Source organism: Cannabis sativa, chromosome 2 (genome assembly GCF_029168945.1).
Source record: "Cannabis sativa cultivar Pink pepper isolate KNU-18-1 chromosome 2, ASM2916894v1, whole genome shotgun sequence".
NCBI classification, from domain to species: domain Eukaryota; kingdom Viridiplantae; phylum Streptophyta; class Magnoliopsida; order Rosales; family Cannabaceae; genus Cannabis; species Cannabis sativa.
The window spans coordinates 5,388,481-5,412,969 of record NC_083602.1 but is presented as its reverse complement, the minus strand read 5'-3'; the positions used below and the strand labels follow the sequence as shown (position 1 = coordinate 5,412,969).

At 31.4% G+C, this 24,489-nt stretch overlaps 3 protein-coding genes and 1 non-coding gene across 4 annotated transcripts; 2 read left to right on the top strand and 2 right to left on the bottom strand.

The window, feature by feature from the left end:
• The first annotated feature begins 5,006 nt into the window (after positions 1 to 5,006).
• LOC115719558 (transcription factor E2FB) lies at positions 5,007 to 9,960 on the top strand. Its single transcript, XM_030648652.2, has 14 exons — positions 5,007 to 5,530; positions 6,473 to 6,656; positions 6,776 to 6,835; positions 6,951 to 7,036; positions 7,142 to 7,230; positions 7,372 to 7,426; positions 8,059 to 8,111; positions 8,189 to 8,239; positions 8,339 to 8,387; positions 8,486 to 8,551; positions 8,652 to 8,728; positions 8,866 to 9,091; positions 9,278 to 9,347; positions 9,465 to 9,960. The coding sequence occupies exons 1-14, from the start codon at positions 5,339 to 5,341 to the stop codon at positions 9,593 to 9,595; spliced, it is 1,389 nt and encodes a 462-aa protein (XP_030504512.1). The 5' UTR covers positions 5,007 to 5,338; the 3' UTR covers positions 9,596 to 9,960.
• Positions 9,961 to 10,003: 43 nt separating this feature from the next.
• Positions 10,004 to 11,444, bottom strand: LOC115719559 (uncharacterized). Its single transcript, XM_030648653.2, has 3 exons — positions 10,897 to 11,444; positions 10,458 to 10,652; positions 10,004 to 10,281 (listed from the first exon to the last, which is right to left on the bottom strand). The coding sequence occupies exons 1-3, from the start codon at positions 11,149 to 11,151 to the stop codon at positions 10,123 to 10,125; spliced, it is 609 nt and encodes a 202-aa protein (XP_030504513.2). The 5' UTR covers positions 11,152 to 11,444; the 3' UTR covers positions 10,004 to 10,122.
• Positions 11,445 to 15,829: 4,385 nt separating this feature from the next.
• Positions 15,830 to 16,900, top strand: LOC115720633 (transcription repressor OFP11). The gene has a single exon (XM_030649798.2). It carries the CDS (start codon positions 16,151 to 16,153, stop codon positions 16,811 to 16,813), a length of 663 nt encoding a protein of 220 aa, XP_030505658.2. The 5' UTR covers positions 15,830 to 16,150; the 3' UTR covers positions 16,814 to 16,900.
• A 7,223-nt stretch (positions 16,901 to 24,123) lies between these two features.
• On the bottom strand, positions 24,124 to 24,230 carry LOC115721562 (small nucleolar RNA R71). The gene has a single exon (XR_004012577.1). It is a non-coding gene; the product is annotated as a small nucleolar RNA R71 (small nucleolar RNA).
• Positions 24,231 to 24,489: the final 259 nt, after the last annotated feature.

Genomic DNA, 24,489 nt, shown 5'->3' with positions numbered 1-24,489 from the left:
TGTATTTTATATTGTTTGTGGTGCTTTGGTTGATATTTGATATTGCATATTATGGTGTTTGATAAATATTCTATTTTTGAGATACAAAGAGGGAAAATATTGTGGTTAATTGCAATAGGTTTTTTCCCAACAATAGCCTACCACAAAGGGGGCAGCTTCCCCTAGAGTAAACTCTTCAACGTGACTAGTTGGCAACAAAATGAGCTTGGCCATTAAAGGACTTAGCTATGAAATGAAAATTACACTCAAGAAAATGAGTCGAGCAGTCAATTATGGAACAGGTTATCACAATAATCTTCCAGTGAGAAATGCCTACATCACCATTAAGGAAGTCCATAATCGCTTTTCAATCAAAGATGATAGTAATGTGCTTCCAACCTCCCTTACATGCAAGTGAACAAGCTTTGAGATTTACCAAAGCTTCTGATTCAAGGGTATTCATACAAGTGTAATCTAGTTAAAAGTTTTAAATAATTAAAATAACATTTCTAAGTAATAAAACAGAACAAAACATCATGAAAATAAATATACAAAACAATTAAGTGTTACAAATTCAACATAAAAAAAATCTAATAAAAATCTAATAAATATATATTATATTTTTTTATTATATAAATAATTTTTTAATATATATAAATGTAATTGGATTAGATCAGTTTTTAATTGAATTTTGAGATTGACATCCAATAATCGATCCAATCCAATTAGAATCTAACTTTTAATATCCAATCCAATCCAATTGTAATTGGATATCTAATTTTTTGTAATTGGATTAGATTGGTTCAATTGGATTCCATTAGATGATGCCCACCCAAACCACAAGATTTTTTATCTACTTTTTTAAATGCTAAGTGCATATTTATTCGTATGAATATTTATCATATATACTATATTACAAAAAAGTATGAATATTTTTTTATATATATTATATACAGGGATGATAAAAAGTTGTCTTTTAATATATAGAATCTTGTGCAATAATTTAAGTTGTCATATACTTAGGTCGACCGTATTTATGGTATGGTGATAATTAGTTTATTTTTGTGGGAGAGTCCCACATTGATAATATGTGGAAATTAAATACCATACATAAGATACATGAACTACTATTCTCATTGCAAAGTGATTTTAAGATGGAACTCGATAATACATACACCTTACCATACATTCACCTAATCCAAAAGGTGACAACCTCATCAGGAGCTTGTTTCCCTCAGTTTGATACCCCATTGTCTTCTTCCTCTCCTTCTGAGGGTTGTTTTCTATCAAGGTGATATATGCATCAAAGTGGTTGCCAATAACTTTCCTACTACTAATGCCCTCGAATTAGAAGCTTTGGCAATTCTCAATTGTGTGCAATTCGTTGCTAATCAACGGGTTTGTTGAAAATTGTGATTAATTAAAAATTTACTTAATTACCCTTTAAATGAAAACAAACATCCTTTGCATACATCGGGAGCCCGTATTTAAAATATTTACAACCATATTTTAAAATATTAGATACAAAAGTTGTCGCATAGCGACTATTCAAAATACAACTTACTGTCTCGAAGATCATACGCTTCAGGTCTAACCGCCGCGATATATACAATCTTCATATGCTCACACTCACTGCTATTTAGCCTTAACTTTGCCCATACCTACACATGTAAACAGTAGCTGTGAGTCGACATACTCAATAAGAAAAGTATAATCATATCATAAACATAAATCGGATTTCGATGAGGCACACATACACCCAATCATAACCCTATCTCACGTCCCACACATATTGAGTCTAGAATGTTTGTACGATAATACTATTGACCATAATATCAGCCTATACTCGGTACTCTAGTCGTACCGATGTGATAACGTCAATCAGTACTTATGCCAAATATACATTCATCGATATCCAATATAACTCTATGTATATTGATGCCTCTATTTTAATATAATCTAACATGCATGCTAAACATGTAATCATATATTCATATTATACTAATTTTACCTCGATCCTGAATTCAGGTGTATTGGTTAACCTGAGTGAAACTGCTGCTCGACAATTTACAGGCCCCTATACGTAAAACTGATGAGTGATATGCTAAATCACTTTTTTGGGGACTTAAAATCGAAAGTAAAAGTTTTCCTATCGATGGTTAACATGGCAATACCCTACATATCGCTAAAACATAAAAATCTAGGGTGCTCAAAATTGCCACAATCGGTAAACTGAATCCCAACTAGAAAACCAGTTTTTATGGGTTCTGCCTAAGGGAACCAATAGACCAGTTCTATAGGGTAAAACTAAACCGATCGACCAGTTCAGTGTAGGAAACCCCAAAAACTTCACACACGTCTCAATTCAACCCCAAATGGCCTCAAACCTTCTAGAGTACCTAATTAGATCATGATAAACTTAACTCATACAAAAGAACTGGACAATAACCTCATAAACACAATCCACCATGGAAGAGCAAAGTTTGAGCTAAAAGCTCAAACTTTGTTCAAACACAACAAGCAGCAACCAAAGAAGTTTAAACTAGCTCAAACAACATCAAAACAACCTCTAAAAATAGAATCAAACTTAAACAATTCTTACAACAACTTTAACTCAAATTTTATGCATGAAAACCTAATTTTTGCTATGAATTTTAAAGAGAATAAGTAAAGAGATTACCTTGAACTTGAAATTGACTAAGGCTACTAGAAATTCTGTTGGAATCCTCAGAAAATAACTAGAAATTGAAGAACTTTCTGGTTGCTTTGATTTGGGTTTGATCGAACCCTAAGGGAGAAAGAGACAAATAATTTCCTTCCAATTTTCTAATTGCTTCTAAGTGATTAAATGAATAAAACTCACCTATTTCAGCAAAAAGAAAATTAAATTAATTAAAGGTTAGTAGAAATCCACCTATCACTAAAGACAAAATCTAGGGTAAAGTTACCAATTTATCTCTTGCTTCGTCATGAAGTAACTTTGCCACCTATGGGTATTTTGGTCAAACCTAATAACCCTGTACAATCCCGACATACCAAATGTCTATCTATAATGGCCCACTATTTCTAAAGTACTAAACCAAAATAAAATGACTCTATAGACCATACGTCGCATTCTACTGTTACTGGGCATAAAAATATAAAATTTATGTATAACCTAATTATAACGCCTAGAATTTAAATATATCTCCATAATTACGTAAATAATAATTAAAAGTATAATTTTGAATCTAATTCTTATATTAAAGCTAAGCGATTATTACAAAATCACTTCACCATTAGAATGAGACACAACCGCCCCCATGCCAACCTGCTTCCGCTCAGAACAGATGCCGACATCCACAAACAAATTAAACTCTAAAATTCAACTTAGGACCCGCTCCCCCATATGACAAGAGTTAGTCCTTGGAGAACTCACAGGGGCCGACGAATCAAAATGGTGTTGGGCATATTGGAGCCGCCAAAGATAGCTAAGAGCCCAACTATTAACCATATCATAAGAAATTTGTTTTTTATCATGCACCAAAGTATTGCGACAATACCAAATTTTTCAACAAAGGACGAGAAATTCTTCAATTTCTGCGTTGGACAAGTTATCCATAACCCCAACCAGAAATTCATAAAAACTAGACACCATCTTCAAACTATCCAAATCCCTCAAACCCCACCCATAAAGACACAACTACAAAGCATGAAGAGTTGTTTCATTATTCTGTAAATAGATAAGACATACATTAGAAGCATATTCATTCCGTGCCTAACATTACAAGTCACTAATCTTAGCTATTTTTCTGTTATTTTTCAGCTTAATTTCTTGTACTGGTTTTACCAGGTTCAGTTAGGATCTTTACCTTGGTTAGTTATTTCCAACTAACCAAGACTCTAAATACCTGTTTGTATTAACTTCAAATTATAATAAAAAGAATATACAGAGCAATTCTCTTCTATTTTTTCCTCTGTTCTTTCTCATATGGTATCAGTTGCAACCTTGGCTAGCTCTTTAATGGCAAGGCCTACTACACGCTCTCAAGATGGCGTTTCCCCATCCACTACAGAGCATCATCATCATCAATAGGCTGGTACAAAATTCAGGATAGCTTTCTAGACAAAATTCTCTATCATTGGGAAAAGAGAGAGCGTCCAAAGACATTTCCTCCACTTAGAAGACCTAAAAGAAGATAAATTTTAACCTCACCCAAGTCGAGCAACCGAGCTCCAATAACAACTTTTGACAGTAAACTAGTTATTGTCAAAAAAATTCTATATCAATCTATTCTTTCTATCAAAGCTAGAAAAAAAAAATAGACAAAGTGAAATTAACTTCTGTAACATCAAACAGATGTTGAATGAGAGAAACAAATTTACAAAGGGAAATTTATAAAAATATTGGAATTTGGGTTAATTTTTACAAAAATACTGTTACACAGAATTTTTTTAAAAAATACTGTGTTTTTATAAAATACCAGTAAAACACAAAACAAACTAACTCAAAATAACAGTAGAACAACTAAAAAATACCAGTAGAACACCAGTGAAAATTTAACACAGTATATAACAGTATAAAACTTATAAAAAAACACAGTAAAACAGTAAAAAATACCGCCTGACAGTATTTTTGTAAAAAAATAACAAAAGTTAGTATACCATGTAAATTTCCATTTACAAATTAGTTTAATTTTAATTTTGTTTAAAGAAATTAGTCTAAAAATCATTTCAAAAAGAGATAAAATGAAACTCATTATTAAATATCTTTTAGAAACTCTAACACCCTATTTTGTTATTACTCTTGTTATTTTATTATTATAAATTAAAAAAAAAATTAATATGATTTTCTTACTTGTCGACAATAAAATTGATTTGAATGATTTTGACTAAAGTAGTGGAATTGGAAACACTACACCACTTCTTAATGCTTACTTAACTTAAGAAACCAACCACATTATATTACCACAACACATCCAAACCAATTTTGTTTTTGCCTAAAAATAAATAATAAATGAAAATAAAAATATATAATAAGTGCTTCCTTCCTTCCTTCCCTCCACATCTATATCCGAACCAAATTCCCTCCTTTCCTTCCTTTCCTGCTTTGCCAAACCTTCCCTCGTTTTCTGTTCTCCTCTTTCTCCCGCTTTTTTTCTTTTCTCTTTCTAAACTCAACTTCTCAATAATCACTTTAATCAGATCTCAAAACTCTCTTCCAAAATTCCCAACCAACCTTTCCTTTTCTCTTTTCATTAATCAAAATTTTCCCTCCAATTTTATTTTTTTTATTTCTTTCCCAATTTCTTATTTTCCGAAACCCTTTCGATCCCTTTTCTTTCCCTCCAAGATTCGATCTTCGGTTCGGCTCACTCCCATGTCCGGCGCGCAGGCTTCGAACCCCTCGGCTCAGCCGTCTGAGCAGATCCGGCAACCGTTAAAGCCTCATCAGCTTCCTTTTTCGTCTATGAAGCCGCCTTTTTCAGTTCCCGCCGATTATCACCGGTTCGGTCCTGAGACTCACCGACTCACTGATCATGAAGCTGAGGGTATCGTTGTTAAGCCTCTGGTCTGTAATCTTTTCCAGTTTATTGGTTAAATTATGATTAGCTTACGTTGTTTGAGTGTTTTTGGTAGTGAAAGGTTGTTTGGTTCTAAATTGACATAATTTATTCGACAATTGTATTAAGATCTGCTTGTTCAAGTAGTTGTAAAGTCATAGATTGTACTGTAATAAGTTCTTGAACTTCAGATTTGTGATAAATTGTCAACTGAAGTTTGTTATGCATAAAAATTTCCTTTGGTAATTTGACTGCTCCAGTTTTATCGACTATTGCATTAACTGCATTAGCTTTTAGTGTAATGTTTTTCGGCTTATTGAAGATTCAGTTGGCGCTGATATGAACAACTAGACACTTTACTGTATGTGCATTTGTTGATTGTTGTTTTTCTTTGATGGTCCTTAAATGGTTGTTTAAGCTGTAATGCTGTTCACTTTTTTTGGTTTGAATGCTTATTGTTTGCCAATTGTAAGTGTTTGATAGATGGTTAACCTTTATAGAGTACCGATTCTTCAGTGTTTGGATGTTATGCATGACTTGTAATGTTCCTCACAGTATAGAGTTTAGAGTTATTATTTGTCATACTATAAATGGTGGAAATAATGTTATGTTTTGAGAAGATTCTGTAGGCCATACTGTCATTATGAGTGCATTTGTACGTGTTTTTCTTCCCTTCTAAGATTTCAATGCTTGCTGGAAAACTGTAGAAAAGAGAGCATGATTGTTAACTGGTTTTGAGACATGAAATTCTTACTTCTTAAATTAAACAGCCTCATTTTTAAGCATAAAGGTTTCCATCGCAATAGTATTTTAAATGACATGGTTACCAATTTGTGCCACTTTTATTTTGTCTCTGCTTCTCATTCAATTCCTATACAAATTACTTTTGTTTAAGTTCATATAATGCTGATGTTAATTGGATTTTGTGACAACTAAATGGCGTTTTGCAGTTGAAGAGGAAAGTTGATATCGTTGATTATGAAGTTGAATCTAGTGATAGAGCAGGTCCTAGATTTGAAGTAGTTAATAGCTCTTTGCAGACTCCTGTATCAGTAAAAGCTGGAAAAGCTACTAAAACATCAAGGCTTACAAAGTGCAGTAAAGCTAGACCTCAAACCCCTATTTCAAATGTCGGTAAGTTTTTCTTATTAACTATAAGTTGATACGCTCCAGAAAGTATGGATTAGTTGGCGCCCATATAATTCGTTCTATGTTCCAGTACATTTAGTGGGATTTTTTGTGAAAATTGACAGGTTCTCCTTCTGGCCCTAATCTTACCCCAGCTGGTCCTTGTCGTTATGACAGCTCTCTAGGTATGAGAATTCTTGTTTACGCTTTGATTAACTTATTTTCTTAAATCTACAAAATGTTTATACTATATAGGGAATAAGTATGAGAATACCAAAATATCCTGTCATTTCATTTCAGGTCTCTTGACTAAGAAGTTCATCAATTTAATCAAGCATGCGGAAGATGGTATCCTTGATCTGAATAAAGCTGCTGATACTTTAGAGGTGTAGCATCTATAATATTTTCCCCTGGTGGTCTATTGTGGTTGGTGGTTCATCATCTTATGGTGTAGTTTTTGTTAACATTCTTCTTCTTCTTTGTTTTTACAGGTCCAAAAGAGACGAATATATGACATAACAAATGTCCTTGAAGGAATCGGTCTTATAGAGAAGAAGCTTAAAAATAGAATTCAGTGGAAGTATGGATAATAAATGCTTCTTAGATTTTGTAAAGTTTGATGCCATTGCTTAAATAATGTGAAAGTTTAAAATGTAGATGTAGTAAACATTATACATGTGAAGTACTCAAATTCTAATGACTTGAACTACTGATTGTTTAGGGGACTTGATATCTCAAGGCCCGGGGATGCTGATGACAATTATGCTAGCTTACAGGTACAGAAATTATGGAATCTGTTTTTTCGGCTTACTGATCATTTAGCTCAGCTTGGTTTTTGTGTATTGAAGTGTGAAAATATTCCTTCTTTATTATTTTAATTTCTAAAGTGTCAGCTCACTCTGCCAGTGTTGTTGATCTTCAGCTGGATGCACACTTTTAGTTAATAGCAAAAACTAGTGTGAAAGTGATAGAATGAAATGAGCTGATATTTAATATACTTTGTTACCCGTGGGTTGGTTAGAATTCTACTTTGGCGTTTAATTTCGTAAATGAGAACTTCTGCTCATTCATTTGGCACGTCTTTTTTCTACCTTGAAGTTACTCAGTTCTTGCATCACTGGTTTCATATTCCTAGTAATTCATTTGACAAAAGTAATCGGAACTTGAAAGTTCTCAATACTTGCATCACTGGTTTCACATTCCTAGCAATACATTTGATGAAAGTAATCAGAACTCAGATACGCCTGGTTGGTGGGTTGTTTTGAGTAATTTATACCTTTAGTTATGATGATATCAGTTAGAGGACGGGTTAATTCATTTCCACATCTGTCATGCTGTAAACAACCGGATTTTTTTTTATCATCTTATTGCAGTTATGTTGCTTTACAGAAATATTTTCTCTTTGCAGGCAGAAGTTGAGAAATTATCTGTTGAAGAGCGCACAGTAGACGAGCAAATAAGGTTTGTAGTTTTTCTGCTTCCATTTTGTTTTGGGACCAACATTCCGATTATGCTGAGATGCATCTAAATTTTGGCAGGGAAATGGAAGAAAGATTAAGAGACCTGAGTGAAGATGAAAATAACCAGAAGTAAGTTTACATCTCTTTTATATTCTTCACTATTCAGTCACTTCAACATTACACAATTATTTCAAAAGGCTTAATTACTCCGACAACTTCCTGTTTCAGGTGGCTGTTTGTCACTGAAGATGATATCAAGGGTTTACCCTGCTTCCAGGTTGGTTTATTGCTGTTCTTGCAAATTATCATTCATGCTTGGCACAGTTCTTACATTGTCTTTCTTGAATTAAACTAATAATTTATTGCTTTTGTCAGAATGAAACCTTAATAGCAATCAAGGCTCCACATGGTACCACTCTGGAAGTTCCAGATCCTGATGAGGTAGTTCCAAAGTGGATGACATATGACAATGTTTCATTTTTATTCAATTCATTTATATACACTTTGAGTTTCTCAGCAAGAATTTTCAATTTCTTATTAGGATGTGGATTATCGCCAGAGGAGATATAGGGTAGTCCTAAGGAGCACAATGGGCCCAATAGATGTTTACCTAGTTAGGTACTATTTTGCTTTTGGTTATATATCGACTTGATCTTATGCAGTGTGCAGTTAATTTATCCTTTTCCTTTGTGCTTGCATCACTTTGAGTTTGGATGAGTTTAATAATGCCCATCTTTATTCTACCTTGATTATAGTCAATTTGAAGAAAAGTTCGAGGAGATTGATGGGGTTCAGGTCCCTGCGAACATTCCATCGTGTTCTGGAGTTAATGAGAACCCAGCAACAATGGATATGGCTGATGGAGGCAAGGATGATAGCACCAAATTGCAGAGACAACATGATCACGAAACTTGTGTTGATCCTAATGCCCCACAGGATTCTGTGAGTGGGATCATGAAGATTGTTCCCTCAGATGTTGATGTAAGTTTGATTTTGACCTTGTCCAAGGGATATCACTCACAGAATCACTCAACTTGTTTTTATATTTAAAGCACTTTCAAAAGTTTATAATTGAATTTTCAAGAAAATGCTCTGAATATATTAATATGTGACTAGTAAAGGAACAAGTTAATCCGAGTTTTGGTGTTTTCTGTTTTCTTTGCTCAGAGTGAGGCAGACTACTGGCTTTTAACAGATGCTGCTGATGTTAGCATCACAGACATGTGGAACACAGAACGTATCCTCCTCTTTGTGATATTTCTTTCATTAATTTAAAATCATATTTGTTGCTGCTCAAATTTTCACTCATCGTAAGCCTGTAAATCATTGAATTTTTCTTGACACTAAGCTACAGCTTCAGTGGAATGGAATGACTTTGTGCTACCTGAAGACTATCCCGCTGTTACTGTTGGCACGCCAAAGCCTCAGACACTGCCTTCTAATCCAACAGAAGTGCCTTCTACTGTGAATAATACAGGCAGATGAATGAACCCGTGAAAGAAAATGTGTTCGATAAAATCCATTAAGGAGAGAGCCTTTGATCCCCAACTAAGCCCCTTTTGCACACGCTTGTGACTCGACGGTTGGATGGAAGGTCATCCCATGTCTCTGGAAACTTGAGAACAGAAAGAAAATACTAAGATAGAGGCAATTGACTCGTATTGTACAGTTGAGAAATATACAGAATCCATGTATCTACTATTAGCAAATAAGAAAAATTGTAATTTATTGTCGAAACAGTGTATATATTTAATTAACCCAACTAACATTTAGTATGGAGAAATGTGGTTAGTAGTGATCTTTTTAACAATCAACAAACATGCATTATTATTTTAATCCCTCTTTCATTCATTTCAACATTAGTATAACTGAAATATTGAGTACTTTCAACAGTTGAAAATGAAATTTTGTATTATATGATTGTGTTTGTAACACTAGTATAGATAGTTTACATTAATTCAATACCATGAGTAAAATTCTTACACATAATTTTTAACATTTAAAACCTAACCCTAGTCTTCTTTGTCGACTTTCTTTCCAATCCAACTGGCCACAATAGGAGTAAGTGCTACTGTTGGAGGGAACCTTATTGGAGATGCAGCCTTGTGTGCAGCATAAGCCAAAGCAAAAGTTCCCACTTTCTCTCCAGTCTCATTAGCTGAGATTCCCACCTTTATGTAAGAAACCAAGAAAGAAAAAAGAAGAGTCAGTGCACATAATTCTTATTGAATTATATATTATTGCATTTTCTTATGTTAAAATCTATTATGTATCGATCTAGAACTAAGCAAACATGGCATTGATATTGATGATAATAAGGCTTTGTTTGGTATTGGAATGAGTGTACCTTTTGCAGCAAAGCCTGGACATCAACACCAGCATTAATTAGAATATAACATAGTGAAAAAGAAATGAGAGAAAGTGTAATGGAGGTGGCTAAATAAGCTCCTCCATATTTTGTAAGCAACTCTTTGGCTTGTTCTCCTTTTGATTTCTTTTTCTCCCCACCTTCTGTGTCTTCTTCATCTTTTGAGCTGAATATCTGTATATAAATAATCGGCAAATTGGGTTTTATGTATAATTAAAATTAACTAAGATAAAGAGTGGAAAAAGATATATTAAAGAAGAAGCTAATAGAACTTCTGCAAAAGGTAAAGATGGACATAAATTAGGTTATAAGTAAGTATTAAGTAGATATTTCAGCTAAAGAATTAAAACCCATATACCAATTGAATTTGAAATTTGAAAGAGTAAAGCAAACATAATCCACAGGAAACATTAGTTACCTTCCATAGACCAGCTTCAAGGCCCAACTTTTTAGTAATTTCCTCAGCAGAAACTTCTTCGTCTGTTTTCTGCTTGAGAGCTCTAATTTGAAAAGAAGAAGAAAGGGGTTTAGAAATGGGTAAAGAAGAAGAAGAAAAAGAAGAGTGGCGACTGAGGTGGAGGTGCCTCAGGCTCAGCTGATGACCCTTATCCAATAAACATGAAGATGAAGCTGAGGAAATGGGAGAAGGGACTAGTAGTAGTATTGTTGCCATTTTTGGCCGTACACAACACTAGATTTCCTCTTCTATCTACTCAAAACATTAAAACAAAAAACAACATGACTTTATTTTCTATGTTAAAATTTTAAACATTTGTTAGTTTTCCCTTGCTTTTCTCCTTGGGTATCACTTGTGGACATAATAAAGACGAAGAGAACAGAAAGATGAGGTAATATAATACGCCACATATGTCTTCAATTTGATAACGTATGCCTTTTTCTTTTCCTTCTTTTTCGATCGATAACATATGATTAGTTTCATTAAAATTATGTGGTAATATTTGTACCACTTCAATCTAAATTTTGGTGACAAAAATACTCACTATTATTGTTTTGGTGCGCTATTAGCTTTTTATTACACACTAGGAGAGAGATTTGAAATTGCAAACTTTATCTTTGTTGTGAGAATGTGTAATTCGACTAACTAATAAATTATGGTTGTTTTTGATAATATTTTTGTTTTTTTTTTTAATTTTTTAATTGCAGAAATAGTAAAATTTTTATTTTTGAAAAACAAAAATGTGTTTTAGAACTACATTTATTTTTAAATTTTAAATATAAAAAATAAAAATATATTCTGTAAATTTTATTTTCATTTTTTATTTGTTGATTTTATTTAACTCGAGTCTAGGGTTGGCCGGGGTCCGGGTCTGAGTCCTTGTTTGGGGTTTGGGTACGGGCCGAGTCATGGTCTGGGGTTTGGGTATGGGTCCAGGTTCGGTACCGAGGCTGGGGTCCAAGTCTGGGGTTCGGGGTCCGAGTGTGGGCTGGGTTCCAAGTCTGGGGTTCGAGTCTTGGGTTGGGTCTGAGTGGGGGTCGGGGTTTGGGTCCAGATCTAGATTCGGGGTCTGCGTCCGTGTTTGGGGGTCGGGGTCTTGGTCCAGGTCCGAGGTTGGGGTCCGTGTCCGTGTCTAAAGGTCGGGGTCCAGAGCTGGGGTCCGTGTTTGTGTCCGGGGGTCGGGGTCCGAATTTAGGGTTAGGGTCCAGTTCAGGGTCCGGGGCCTGGTTGGGATTTGGGTCCGGGTCTAGGTCGTAGGCCAATGTTCGAGTTCGGGTCCGAGGTCTAGGTCGTGGTCCGGGTCTGGAGTTCGGGTCGAGGTCTACGTCCTAGACCGACATTCAAGTTCGAGTCTGAGGTTTGGGTCATGATCTGGGTTTGGGGTTCGGGTCCTAGGTCTGGGTCCAAGTCTGAGTTCCAAGGTCTAAATTAAGGTCGGTGTCCAAAATATTGTTTTAAAAAAAAAGTAAACTGTCTAAAAAAATTTTGAAAGTATTTTTTTTTAAAATTTTGATTCTTAATTAAAAAAAAAATGAAAAGTGATAATAATTTTAGAAAATATTTTTATTTTTCTAATTTAAAACAAAAAATTAATTAGAAAAATATTACCAAACACAACTTATATTTATGACAACTATTAGGTGGAGTTTGGTTGGAAGGAATGAAAATGTAGGAATAAGAATAGGAATAGCAATGAAAATAGGAATGGAATAAAATTTAAAATACATAAAAAAATTGATAAAAAAATCATTAAATTTTTTCTCTTGTTACATTAGAATAGTCTTTCATTTATTTTTAAAATGGAATAGTCATTCCACCAAAATGGTGGAAAGAACATTTTATTAGAATGCTATTCTAATACTTTAAAATGCAACTAAACAAAAGAATGAAATGAAAATTATTTCCTTTCTATTCCATTCCATTTCACTACCTCCAACTAAACACCACTTTAAGTGCGTGTATATAAGATTGGATCAAACAAACATGCTTTAAGTGCTATAAATATCACAACAGAAGAAATTTTGATCTAAATTTCTATTTTATATGATTAATTAGTTTTAGTCATGATATATTGAATATTTGTGATAAATTAAGATAGTGTGTGGTAACACTTTTATTTTTAAATTTTTTAATCACAAAAAATTAAATAAATTTTTATTTTAAAATTTTATTATAAAAAAATAAAAATGTATTCTATAACTACTTTTGTTTTTCAATTTTTTAAAAACAGAAAATAAAAGTGTGTTCTGTACCTTTATTTTTTATTTTCATTTTATTTAAGTGACCGGGTTCGGGGTTGAGGTCGGGGTTTAGGTTCGGGGTCTGGGACCGGAGCTGGGATTCAAGTTCGGATTCGGGTCTGGGGTCCGAGCTGGGATTAGGATTTGGGTCTAGGGTCGGGTTCCATGGTTGGGATCCGGATTTGGGTTCCGGGTCTAGGGTTCAGGTTATAGTCTTAGGTCTGGATCGGGGTTAGGGTTCAAGTCCAAGGTCTGGGTCCGGGCTGGGGATGACTCTTCTATACTCTTGCTATTTTCTTTAGTGTAGGTATTTAACTGCTTGACTTTTTTTTTGTTCTTTTCCAGTTTCTGCCATGGCGAAAGCTGCTCAAGTTGAGATTCTGGAGCAAGTAGAAGTTGCAAATCCAACAGTGATGTATAATTCATCTCCCTGGGAGATGGATCAGTACAAGAAAAAATTTAGAAATTACGAAGCGCTCTAGGCATATGAAGATGACCGATAAAATTTTATTTACAAAAAATACAGTATTTTGATATTTTCATATTATTTTTATGTTGTACACTTGTTATTATGTTATTGATTTTTTGTTATTTGTATATTACTTTTATGTTGTTTTGAAGTTGTTTGAATAATTTTTTTTGTGTGGTTTTCTTGTTATTTTTATTAAATACCGTAAAAATATATAAAAAAAATATATATTTGAATGTAAAAATATAAATTTTCCTAAACCTAATGTGGCAAGCCTTCGAGGGCTAATTTGATTATTTTGGGAAACTTACAAAAATACTAGAATTTGGGTTAACTTTTACAAAAATACTGTCACACGAAAATCTTTTCAAAAATACTGTATTTTTACCAGTAAAACACAAAGCAGAACAACTCAAAACAACAGTAGAACACCAGTAAAACACTAGTAAAACACCAGTGAAAACTTAACACAGTATACTGCAGTATGAAACTTATAAAAAAACACAGTAAAAAAGTAAAAAATACCGCCTGACAGTATTTTTGTAAAAGAATGGCAAAAGTTACTATACCATGTAAATATCCCATTATCTTCAATCAAATGGTTGATGTCTAAACTAAACTTCTTTTTGTGTTGTGATTTAATTTCTTCTCCACTCTTTTTTTTTTTTAAATTAATTGTAGTAGTGGCAGGCTACAAAACTTGTACTGGTATCATCTAGCTTCAACATTACAAAAAGACTTAGATAATTTCATAAATACATAAAAAAAAAAAATACGAAAATACGTTTCACGAAACTTTAATCATTATTACGATTTTTTTTTTATTTTATTTATAGAAAATATAGTCTTTTTATGTTGTACTTTTGTTAATTTATTGTTGATTTTTTATTATTTGTATGTTATTATTTATTGTTACTTTGATATTGTATTTAGATATTATTTTTATGTTACTTTTATAGTTTTCTTGTTGTTTTTATGAAAAATCGTAAAAATTTAAAAAAAAAATTGTTTAAACATAAAAATGTAATTTTTTTTACAAAAAATAATGTCTTTTATAATTATTATGAGGAAATTATCTCTATGTTTATACCCAAACCTAGAAAGTTGGTGGGCAAGCCCATGGTTTTTATATAAATTATCATGTAGAAGAGAAGAGTTTTCCTAAAAATATTATAATTGAATATCTTGGAAAAATGTATAATTGGAAAATAATGTACCTTATCCATATACACAATGTTTATTTGATCATTTTCATTTATTTATATTAACTGAAATAAAGATAGAATAAGATCACACAACTGTAAAATAGAAAATATATCTAAAAAACATTTAATTCAAAACAAACTTAGCTATTCAATATACGATTGATGCTGGTGACCAAACTATATACTCTCTGAAGGACCAGCTTCAGAATCAGAAGCTTGCGGTGCAAGTTTTGCAAAGTAAAATATTGAGAAAGGCTCTCTCTCTATATATGAATCTTATTTATTATATATTTATGTATATCTTTCACTTGTTATTTTTACTCTCTGAACACCACAATTTTTTTTTCTAAAAAAGTTTCTATATGTAATATTTATTTTTTCTTTTCATTGTCTATTACTTACTTATTGCTATAAATTAAGTGCAACTTCCAGCTAGTTACATATAATACAAAAAAGATTAATTGTTGCAAGTTTAACGGAAGAATAATTAATTAATATTATGATTTTCATAATTTATAATTATATAAGTTAATGTATTAATTATTAAGATTTTTTTTTTATATGTAACAACAAAATTTCTATTTTTTTTACCCACAGCTAATTTAGACTATAGTTACAAGAAAATTTAATTACTTCAGTTCAGCATCGGCAAAATTATTTTCTCATTGATTAATACAGCTGCAATTTTTTCCATGAATAGAATTAAAATATAGAATCAGTGTTTTTTTTAATATTACTACTCCGTACACACTCTTTGATCAAATAAAATGGTTCAACATATTCATTGATAATATATCTCCCTGACTTTATTTTATTATTATTTCTTTTTTTTTTCATTTCATCTATAAATATATATATATAGGACCCTGAGCAGTCAGTAGTTTGTTTGATGTCAGAATCTTTAGCATATAATTATACAATATTATAAAAATAAGTTCTCCTTCTTATCAACCCATGATCTTTAACATTGATAAGAAAAAAAAAACAACATTACGCTAACCATTGCATTAACTATATAACCAATTTGGTGTACATTAAAAGAAAAAGTAGATACATAATTTTTTTATAATTAAAAATAAGTAAAAAAAAAAAAAGAAGAAAACAAAAAACAAATCCCTTCCCATTAACGTCACATATAATTATGCCTTAAATATCTCAATATCATAACAATTTCTTTAGTTCCCCACAAAAAAAGTCAAAATCCTCCTCCTCAATTCTTCATAATAAAAACTTTCTCTCATCATTTTTATTTTCATTTTCATTTTCTCTCTAGCCAAACAAACTATATCTCATCGAAAATCATGTCCTCCAACAAATCAAAAAACCCATTAAGAACAATTTTCGCCACCAACGGAGGCTGTGGCTGCGCCAAACTGAAACTCTGCGACGTGTTAGAGCCAATCCGAAAGCCCAAAATCCAGGCCCAAAAAAGCCCAAGTAACAACAACAACAAGCGCTTGAGTATTATCAATACTACTCCCACCTCTTCATACGGTGTCGTTTCGATTCTATCCGAATACGACAACGAGAATGAGAAGGAGAACTCTTCAGCCACAACAACGACAACCAATGTGGAGAACACGTCATCGTCGTTTTCTGTTGAGACAGAGAACTCTAGTAAGTGCTCCTCTTCCTCTTCACGAAGCAAGAGATTAAACGACACTTGCATTGCTGTCGTTAAAGAAACGAACGACCCTTACCATGATTTTAAACAATCGATGAAGCAAATGATAGTGGAGAAGGAAATTTACGACAATCAAGATCTGAAAGAGCTTCTCACTTGTTTTCTCGATCTTAATTCTCCTTCACACGGTGACGTCATCGTACGAGCCTTTACTGAGATCCGAAACGACGTCGTTCCAAAGAATAAAAATGCCGAGTGCTTATTATTACAACAAAAGAAAGAAAAAGAAAAAGAAGAAGAAGAAGAAGAAGAAGAAGAAGATATTCAATCTTCCAGCTGATTACGTACGTGTGAAGCGTGCCAAACCCATGTGTTTTCACAGAATTCGCACGTGTGCATGGCAAGAAAAAAGGTGATGAATTAGCTTAGCAAGTGAGATCTAGAACAGATCTTAAAAGACTTTTTTTGTATTTTTGTATGTATTTTTTTTATTTAATTAGATGATCATATTGTTTAGTTTTTCAAACTATATAATTTAATTACATCCTATAAAATGTTATTTTGCATTGGATTTGTAATATTTATTTTAATTTTGTTTTGATATTTTATTGTTGAAAATCAAATAATAATAAAAGATTTACATTAATTTAAGAAGAGTTTGTGGTTTGGGGCAGAAATACAATAAAGAGGATGGGCACAGAAACTTGATATAGGTATAAAAATGAGGGAGTGCATTTATATTTCTTATTTTGGTATTTATGATGATGAAGAGAATTCCAATATAGGCATTTAATCAATTTATAAATAAGCTTAGGTGGGATGGGAGTATAATTTAGTGGTAGTTGGGCCATCTTTTCTCCCTTTAAATTTCCCTGTCTTCCAATTTAGGTCGGTTCGGGAAAGAATTGCATTCAAATATTAAAATTCAATTTTAAAATTTAATTAAGTGCCTTTAATATAAACTTTGTGTTTTTTTTTTTTTTTTTTTTTTTTTTTTTTTAAATTATAAAAATAGAAGTAGAATATTTGTTTTCGAAATACAAAAATGTGTTCTATTAAAATTGGACTTTTGACGAAGTTCGCCACTGACGCTAATTCTGTATTTATAGTGTGGGTTGTTTACATAATAACAACAACGACTAATGTGTTATATATATATATATATACTAGCAAAAATTACGTGCGAGGCACGTATACTAAATTTTATGCTAGTTTTTTTCTATGTTATTTGAAAATGATACAATTAAAAATTAAAGAAAAAATATTATTAGTTATTAGGTGAGATTATTATTATGTGTATTTAAATATTATAGTTTATAATGTTGTCAATTAAAAGTGAATACCGAATGTAATATATTTAGTGTTTAAGAAAGCTTGATGATTTAAATATGTTCTTAAGTTAATCCAAAAATAAATTAAAAGGTGATGTTCTAATACTTAAAGAAACATTACTTAAATGGGTGTAAGATAGAAAGAAAATTAAAAATCAATCTCTAAATTGTTGATAATTGAAGATAACATTTGTCTAAAAATTGTAGATAAGAAAACTAATGATAATCATTGGTGGATTTCAATCTTCATTTGCTTCGATAGAGACAATAGTGTAATTTTTGTATTTTGCACTTTTCATTCTAGCCGGGTCCGTATATATCTAGATTGTCCATTTTTTCATTGATAAATTAAATATGGTAGTGTCGACAAAGCGGCGGTGTTCCTACAAATCGTGATGTATTTTCATTTAAAATGATTAGACATGGTGTGCATAGCTTATTTAATTAAAAAAATCAACTTATGAAAGACATGTAAAACTATTTTATTTTTTTAAAATTACACCTTTGCGGTATATTTCATTAGTTGGGCAGCAGTACACGAAAATATTTTTTCCACAATATTTGCGAACATGACAGCAGATAGGCTCTTTGTATTGTCATCAAGTTCAACATATGCTATAGCACTGTAAAATGCATAATAAGATTGTTAGTATCTTTTTTTTATTATTATTTTAACTTAATTTCAATAACATCATATGTTTTTTGTAATATACCGTGGTGTAAGAAATCCTTCCTGGCTGCATGATGGCTTGTCACATATAATTTTTTCATTGCGATTGTATAAATCTATTTTTTTATGACATGCGTCACATAACATGTAATAAAAACTCTGGACAGTATCAATTATTTTTATTGTCGCCTCAATCCAAAAATATTTTTTCTACATCCAAATTAAATGGTGTTACTAATAGTAAGATATTAAAACAAAAGTTTTATAAAGTAAATATAAAACTTTAATTGTGCTTCTAAAGTTCTACATCAACTCTGAAATTTGGATGTTAGTCACTATTTCGCTAATATATTTAATTGTGCTTCTAATTTATGAGCACGTGATCAAAAACAGTGTTGTAATGTACTCTCTGATTTGTTTTTTTTGTTTTTTGTTTTTTTTTTGCATCTAATGCCTCGAGTTTAATTATGATAAGTTTTGGTGGGTTTTAGTAAATATTTTTCTTTTTTCTGGTTTGCATTAATAGCTAGAACATGGAGAAATTAATAAGATTGACATCCCTTTTTGTCGCAGCATGTACAAAGCAGCATAATTATAATAATGCTTCAAGTTGCTATTATTTTTATTTAACAGAAGACAAAATTATAAATTTTATGACTTCTTAATTATACTGTATGTGCTAAAATATAACTTTTTCTTTTAGTGAGTGTTTTTATAGGAAAATGGTAATTCTAGAAGAGAAGAAGAGAAGAAGAAGAGAAAAATCATAAATGTACAACAACAAAAACCCAATAGTATTTTTTTTAGATTTAATGGGATTTATTTTATTTATTTTATTATATATAAATAAAAAGTGACCCATGAATTTCTCATAAATTATTTTATTTTTAATATAATTAAAAAGTGACCCATGAATTTCTCATAAACTATTTTATTTTTAATAATAAATCATTTTATTTTTAATATAAATAAAAAGTCTCCCACGAATTTCTCATAAACCAAGAATTCGGTTATATAAGCACACTTTATATAGAATAGATATATATACTAGGTGAATAATATTAGTGTAATTATAAAATTGTAAATAAATTTATTATTGGAGTAGTAGATTATTCTTTTTAGTTCTTTTTTTAACATAGCATTGTAATGTAAGTTTATATCTATAAATATTCTGTAAAGTGTTAATATTATATGAACATCTCCATTTATAAAGCTAAAAAGTGGGTCAATGACAGAAGTGGTATATCTGCAATCACACAAAGATAGAAGTGGTATTTCTGCTTCCTATGCTTATCCAGAGAAAACATGTTAACTTTAATATATAAAGATTTTTCTTTTTTAAAAAATAAATGAAAAAAATTATTAATATTCTCCCAAGATAGGTTTGTTGGAGAGATATGTGGTTAAGATGATTTTTTTAATTTAAAAAGAGATTATTAATATTTAAAAGATTGTTTAATTATTGGGTTTATTTGTTAACGGGAGATCAAACTTAATCGTTAAATTTAACAGAATATTCTTTTATTTTTAAGTATATTCTCTTAAATCAAGAAATGCCGTTAGGTAGACACTTTTAATATATAAAGATATATATATATATTTTATTAATTTTGAATAAATCAAATTTGATTTTTATATAAAATCAATTTATATATATATTTATAAAATCTGTTTTTGTTTTTTCATATTTTTATGTTTTTATTAATATATTTAAATTAAATATTAATTTCATATAATTAAAAATTAAATTAACAATCTAAATAAATGTATATATTTACATTACTCTAAGTAAATATATTATACAAATATTCTAAAATTACTCTCTAAGTGTTTACGAGTTATCTAATTAAATATAGAAAAAGAAAAAAAAATCCCATACAATTGTTCTACTCATCATCATCACCGTGAATCACCGCAAGCAGTTTTGCTATCCTCTCTCGGTGTATCGGTAACAACCCATTTTTTACATCGTATGTTTTTTTTTTCTCCAAACTGTAAAATAAAAAGTAAATATTTTTATTAGTATATATATATATATTAAATTGTTTATTAATATAATAAATAAGATAACTAATGATTAAAACTTACAACTTTTATTTAGGGTATGTATCTGGTAGGATTTGCAGCTCTTATGATGCCACTAATTTATTTCATGACATAAAAATTACATAGACTATTTTGGGCAAGTTGCTTCTAATATTTCAGTATTGAGTCCAATTAATGCATTTGTCCCCTCACTCTTCTTGTATACCTTATTTTGAAAATTATGTTACTATTTCAATTAATTAACATATATATCTTAGTTAATTAAATATTTTTTTTATATAAAGACTAATTAAATCATTACCTCCTCAATATAGCATCAATTTCTTCATGGAGGTTTGTGGCTTTTTATAGATTCCAAATGTAAAATCCTCCCCGTGATGCAATGACCTCCAGCATTCAATGTGCACTAAATATATATATTTATATAAGATTATATCAAAATAATTTCAAGGAACAATAAAAAAAAAATAATTTTAAATGATCTCTTAAGTAGGTTTACCCGATATTCTAAGGAATGAAGAACATTTGATATTGACTTTTTATCGTTTCCGACCAACTAGCCATTCTGGTAGCCGCCTTCTCAAACTGATTCTCTTTATCTATATCTTCTTTACCGTGGATTGTGAGAAGCTCTGGGTTATAAACTTAAAAATTCGTTGCAAATACACTTGCATTAAATTGTTAAGTGTTAAAGTTTTACAAAAATTTCAGCAGAAATTGACATATAAAGTTAATTAGATTAAATAAAGTATATCTTGTTTTGAAAAGCATTTTATTGATTTCCAATAAAGTCACATAAACCACTTGTGTTGTACATCTTTTCCAATTATCGTGATATGTGTACGAGGCGTTATAAATCCACGTGGTACTGGAACATCAACTGTATCATATATTTCATTGATGCTCAAATATTCGTCAATCATATATCAGATCGACTTGGAAATTTTTGCCATGATTGCTAGAGTGAATGATTCATCATATCATTATTTGTGTTATTTTAAATATTGTAACTAACTAGTAACTAATTCTACTCTAAATTACTAACTAGTAACTAATTTTAGCATACTTAATTACTAAATAGTAACTAGTCCTAACTCTACTGAAATTTTAATGTCTATAATTGAACTTTTCTAAAAAATTTAAAGTTATTAATAACAACAAAATACAATCTAAAATAATGTAAAACAATCACAACAATATTTAACAATATAAAAATTTTCCACCCCATCTGACCGTAATACATGTATTTGCAGAACCTACTTCATTAAATGAATATTTAAGATTGGATCATTTATCATGCATCTTATTCCACCCATCCGATTGCATTATAATATATCGCAGAACCTACTTCACTATAGATAAATATTTAAGATATTCAAATTATTCAGCATTAATAATTAATTAATAACAAAAGTTAGTGAATATATACCTGCAGTTAGCTAAAAATCGATCAACACCAAATAATTCGAATCTTTGCAAATTACCTTACAACCTAAAATATATAGAAATAATACAAAATTAAAAATTAAATTATTTAACTACTTACTAATTATATAATTTATGAGTACCTAGTTACTAACTAGTTAAGTTAGTAATTTATTATAAACTAAAACTAATGAGTAGCTAGTTAGTAAAATTAGTAACTAATTGTTAGGTTATATTTAGCCTATGTTTCGAGTTTGAAAAGTAAGTATTTTCTCGTCTATTGGTGTCTTTTAGAGCGGTTTTACGCTTGATTTTCATTGTTTCAGGTTCCCGGGGTATCAAAGTTCAAATTCAGTCAATTGATGAAAAGACGGGACAAACTGGCGAAAAATCAGAAAATCTGCTCAAGATGTGTCAGTAGTCGCGACTACCAATGAGCCAGGTCGCGACTACCAATGAGCCAGGTCGCGACCCTGGTCGCGACTTGGAGGATTTGGCAGAAACTCGATTTTTCGAGTTTTGCCTGTAGTCGCGACCAGCTTATAAGCTAGTCGCGACTAGGTACGAAAGACGTAGTTTTGACCTAATTCTGATTTTTTCTCAATTGGAGGCACACCTTTCATCCCTATATAAGGAATACGACTCAGAAGGTCCAAGAGGGCGAAAATAGACCTGAAAAGTGGATGAAAGTGGAGAAGAAGCTATCTTGAAGACCCGGAGCGATATCACCTTCTAGTTTCTTTCTTTTACCCTATTTCTTTCTTTTATGTCTAGTTTAGTTTCAGATTTAATCATGGATGTTATTATTGTTTTTATGAGCTAAATTTCCCATTAAGGGAGGATGATGAATGTTGTTATAGTTTTTGCCTAGTTAATAAATAATTGCCATTCCTCCATCTTGATTGTGAAAACTATCTATATTTATGTTTAATTCCATGTGCAAGATTGATCACCTTTTACATGTTTAATGATCTCAATTCGAAATCTGAAAAGTGAGAATTGAGAATGCTAAAATTGGATAGTCTAGGTTTTGATGTGAAACGAAAGTATTTACATAGCCTTAGTGACAATTAGATTATTGCGTAATGCTGATTTCTTGTTGGTTTAAATAAGAATTTAATTAAAGAACATGAGATTTAGAACCTAAAAGATCTGAAAAGAGTTAGGTTAATTTATAATCTGTCATTCACTTCAAGAAAAGGATAGCAATTAGGCATTAACATTGGTAACTTAACAACAGGATTCTCCTCCCTAATCTCTCATCTTGATTAATCTTCATTTATTATTTTAATTTTCTGAATTGTCTTATTTAATTCACAAAAAGTATTGTTTTACCAGATAGAATCATAAGTATAATTTAGTAGTAATTAGTCCAATTCCCTGTGGTTCGACCTCACTTGCGTGAGCTACTACTTGACTGCGTATACTTGCGTAGTGATCATAATTTTTGTAACAAGTTTTTGGCGCCGTTGCCGGGGAATTGTTTAAAGATTAATATTACACAAAATTATACTAACTTCTACTTTGGTATATTTCTCTTGCTGAATTTTTAACCCTTCTCTTGCAAAAACTATTTTTATCTATTTCAGGTATTTTGAGTGCATGCGCCGCCAAGGGCAAGCAGTTGTATTACCCGTTGACCCTGAAATCGAGAAAACTTGTAGGAGAAACCAAAAGAACAAGAGGCAAGAAAGAGTTTCAGCAACTGCTGAAACATCAGAAATCATGGCTGCTAATGTGAATGCTAATGCTGCAAACAATGGAGGCAATAACGGTAATAATGGAGGTGCCGTTGAAGATCAAGCTAATAGCCGTAGCTTGAGAGATTACATTCTCCCTACTCTTACGGGGGTGCAGTCATGTATCAGGCCACCGACAGTGGATGCTAATAACTTTGAAATAAAGCCTGCCATACTTCAAATGGTGCAGTCTTCAGTTCAGTTTGGTGGCCTCCCTTTTGAAGATCCTAATCTGCATCTATCGAACTTCATGGAGCTATGTGAGACTTTCAAAGTCAATGGAGTTAGTGATGATGCCATTCGTCTGAGATTGTTTCCATTCTCACTTAGAGAAAGAGCCAAGAGTTGGCTGAATTCCTTGCCACCCAACTCCATTGCCACCTGGAATGACTTGGCAACAAAATTTCTGTCAAAGTTCTTTCCTCCAGCAAAGTCTGCCAAGTTACGAGGAGAAATCAACAACTTTTGTCAGCAAGATAATGAATCTCTCCATGAGTCTTCGGAGAGGTTTAAAGATCTCATCAGAAAGTGCCCTCATCATGGTATAGAGAAGTGGATGCTGGTTCACAACTTTTACAACGGGTTGGTTGGTAATGTTGGGTTTTATGCCCTAAATAAAACTCATTTCATATAATCAGATTTACTTATTAATAAAGATCAGAAATAACATTTTATGTTGCATGGTTCACATGATTTATTTCATGATTATATGTATATAATGTATGAATTCTTTTTAAGTCCAGAACATATGAATTTGTTAAGATTATAGTGTTGTCAGCACAGTGGAATATAATCTTAATTATAT

Coding starts and splice junctions, on each gene's coding strand:
- LOC115719558 (XM_030648652.2), top strand. CDS start 5,339: ATGTCCGGCGCGCAGGCTTCGAACCCCTCGGCTCAGCCGTCTGAGCAG. Junction 5,531..6,472: donor GTATCGTTGTTAAGCCTCTG/GTCTGTAATCTT, acceptor GGCGTTTTGCAG/TTGAAGAGGAAAGTTGATAT. Junction 8,112..8,188: donor ACAGTAGACGAGCAAATAAG/GTTTGTAGTTTT, acceptor AAATTTTGGCAG/GGAAATGGAAGAAAGATTAA.
- LOC115720633 (XM_030649798.2), top strand. CDS start 16,151: ATGTCCTCCAACAAATCAAAAAACCCATTAAGAACAATTTTCGCCACC.
- LOC115719559 (XM_030648653.2), bottom strand. CDS start 11,151: ATGGCAACAATACTACTACTAGTCCCTTCTCCCATTTCCTCAGCTTCA. Junction 10,653..10,896: donor TTGAAGCTGGTCTATGGAAG/GTAACTAATGTT, acceptor ATTTATATACAG/ATATTCAGCTCAAAAGATGA. Junction 10,282..10,457: donor TCCAGGCTTTGCTGCAAAAG/GTACACTCATTC, acceptor TCTTACATAAAG/GTGGGAATCTCAGCTAATGA.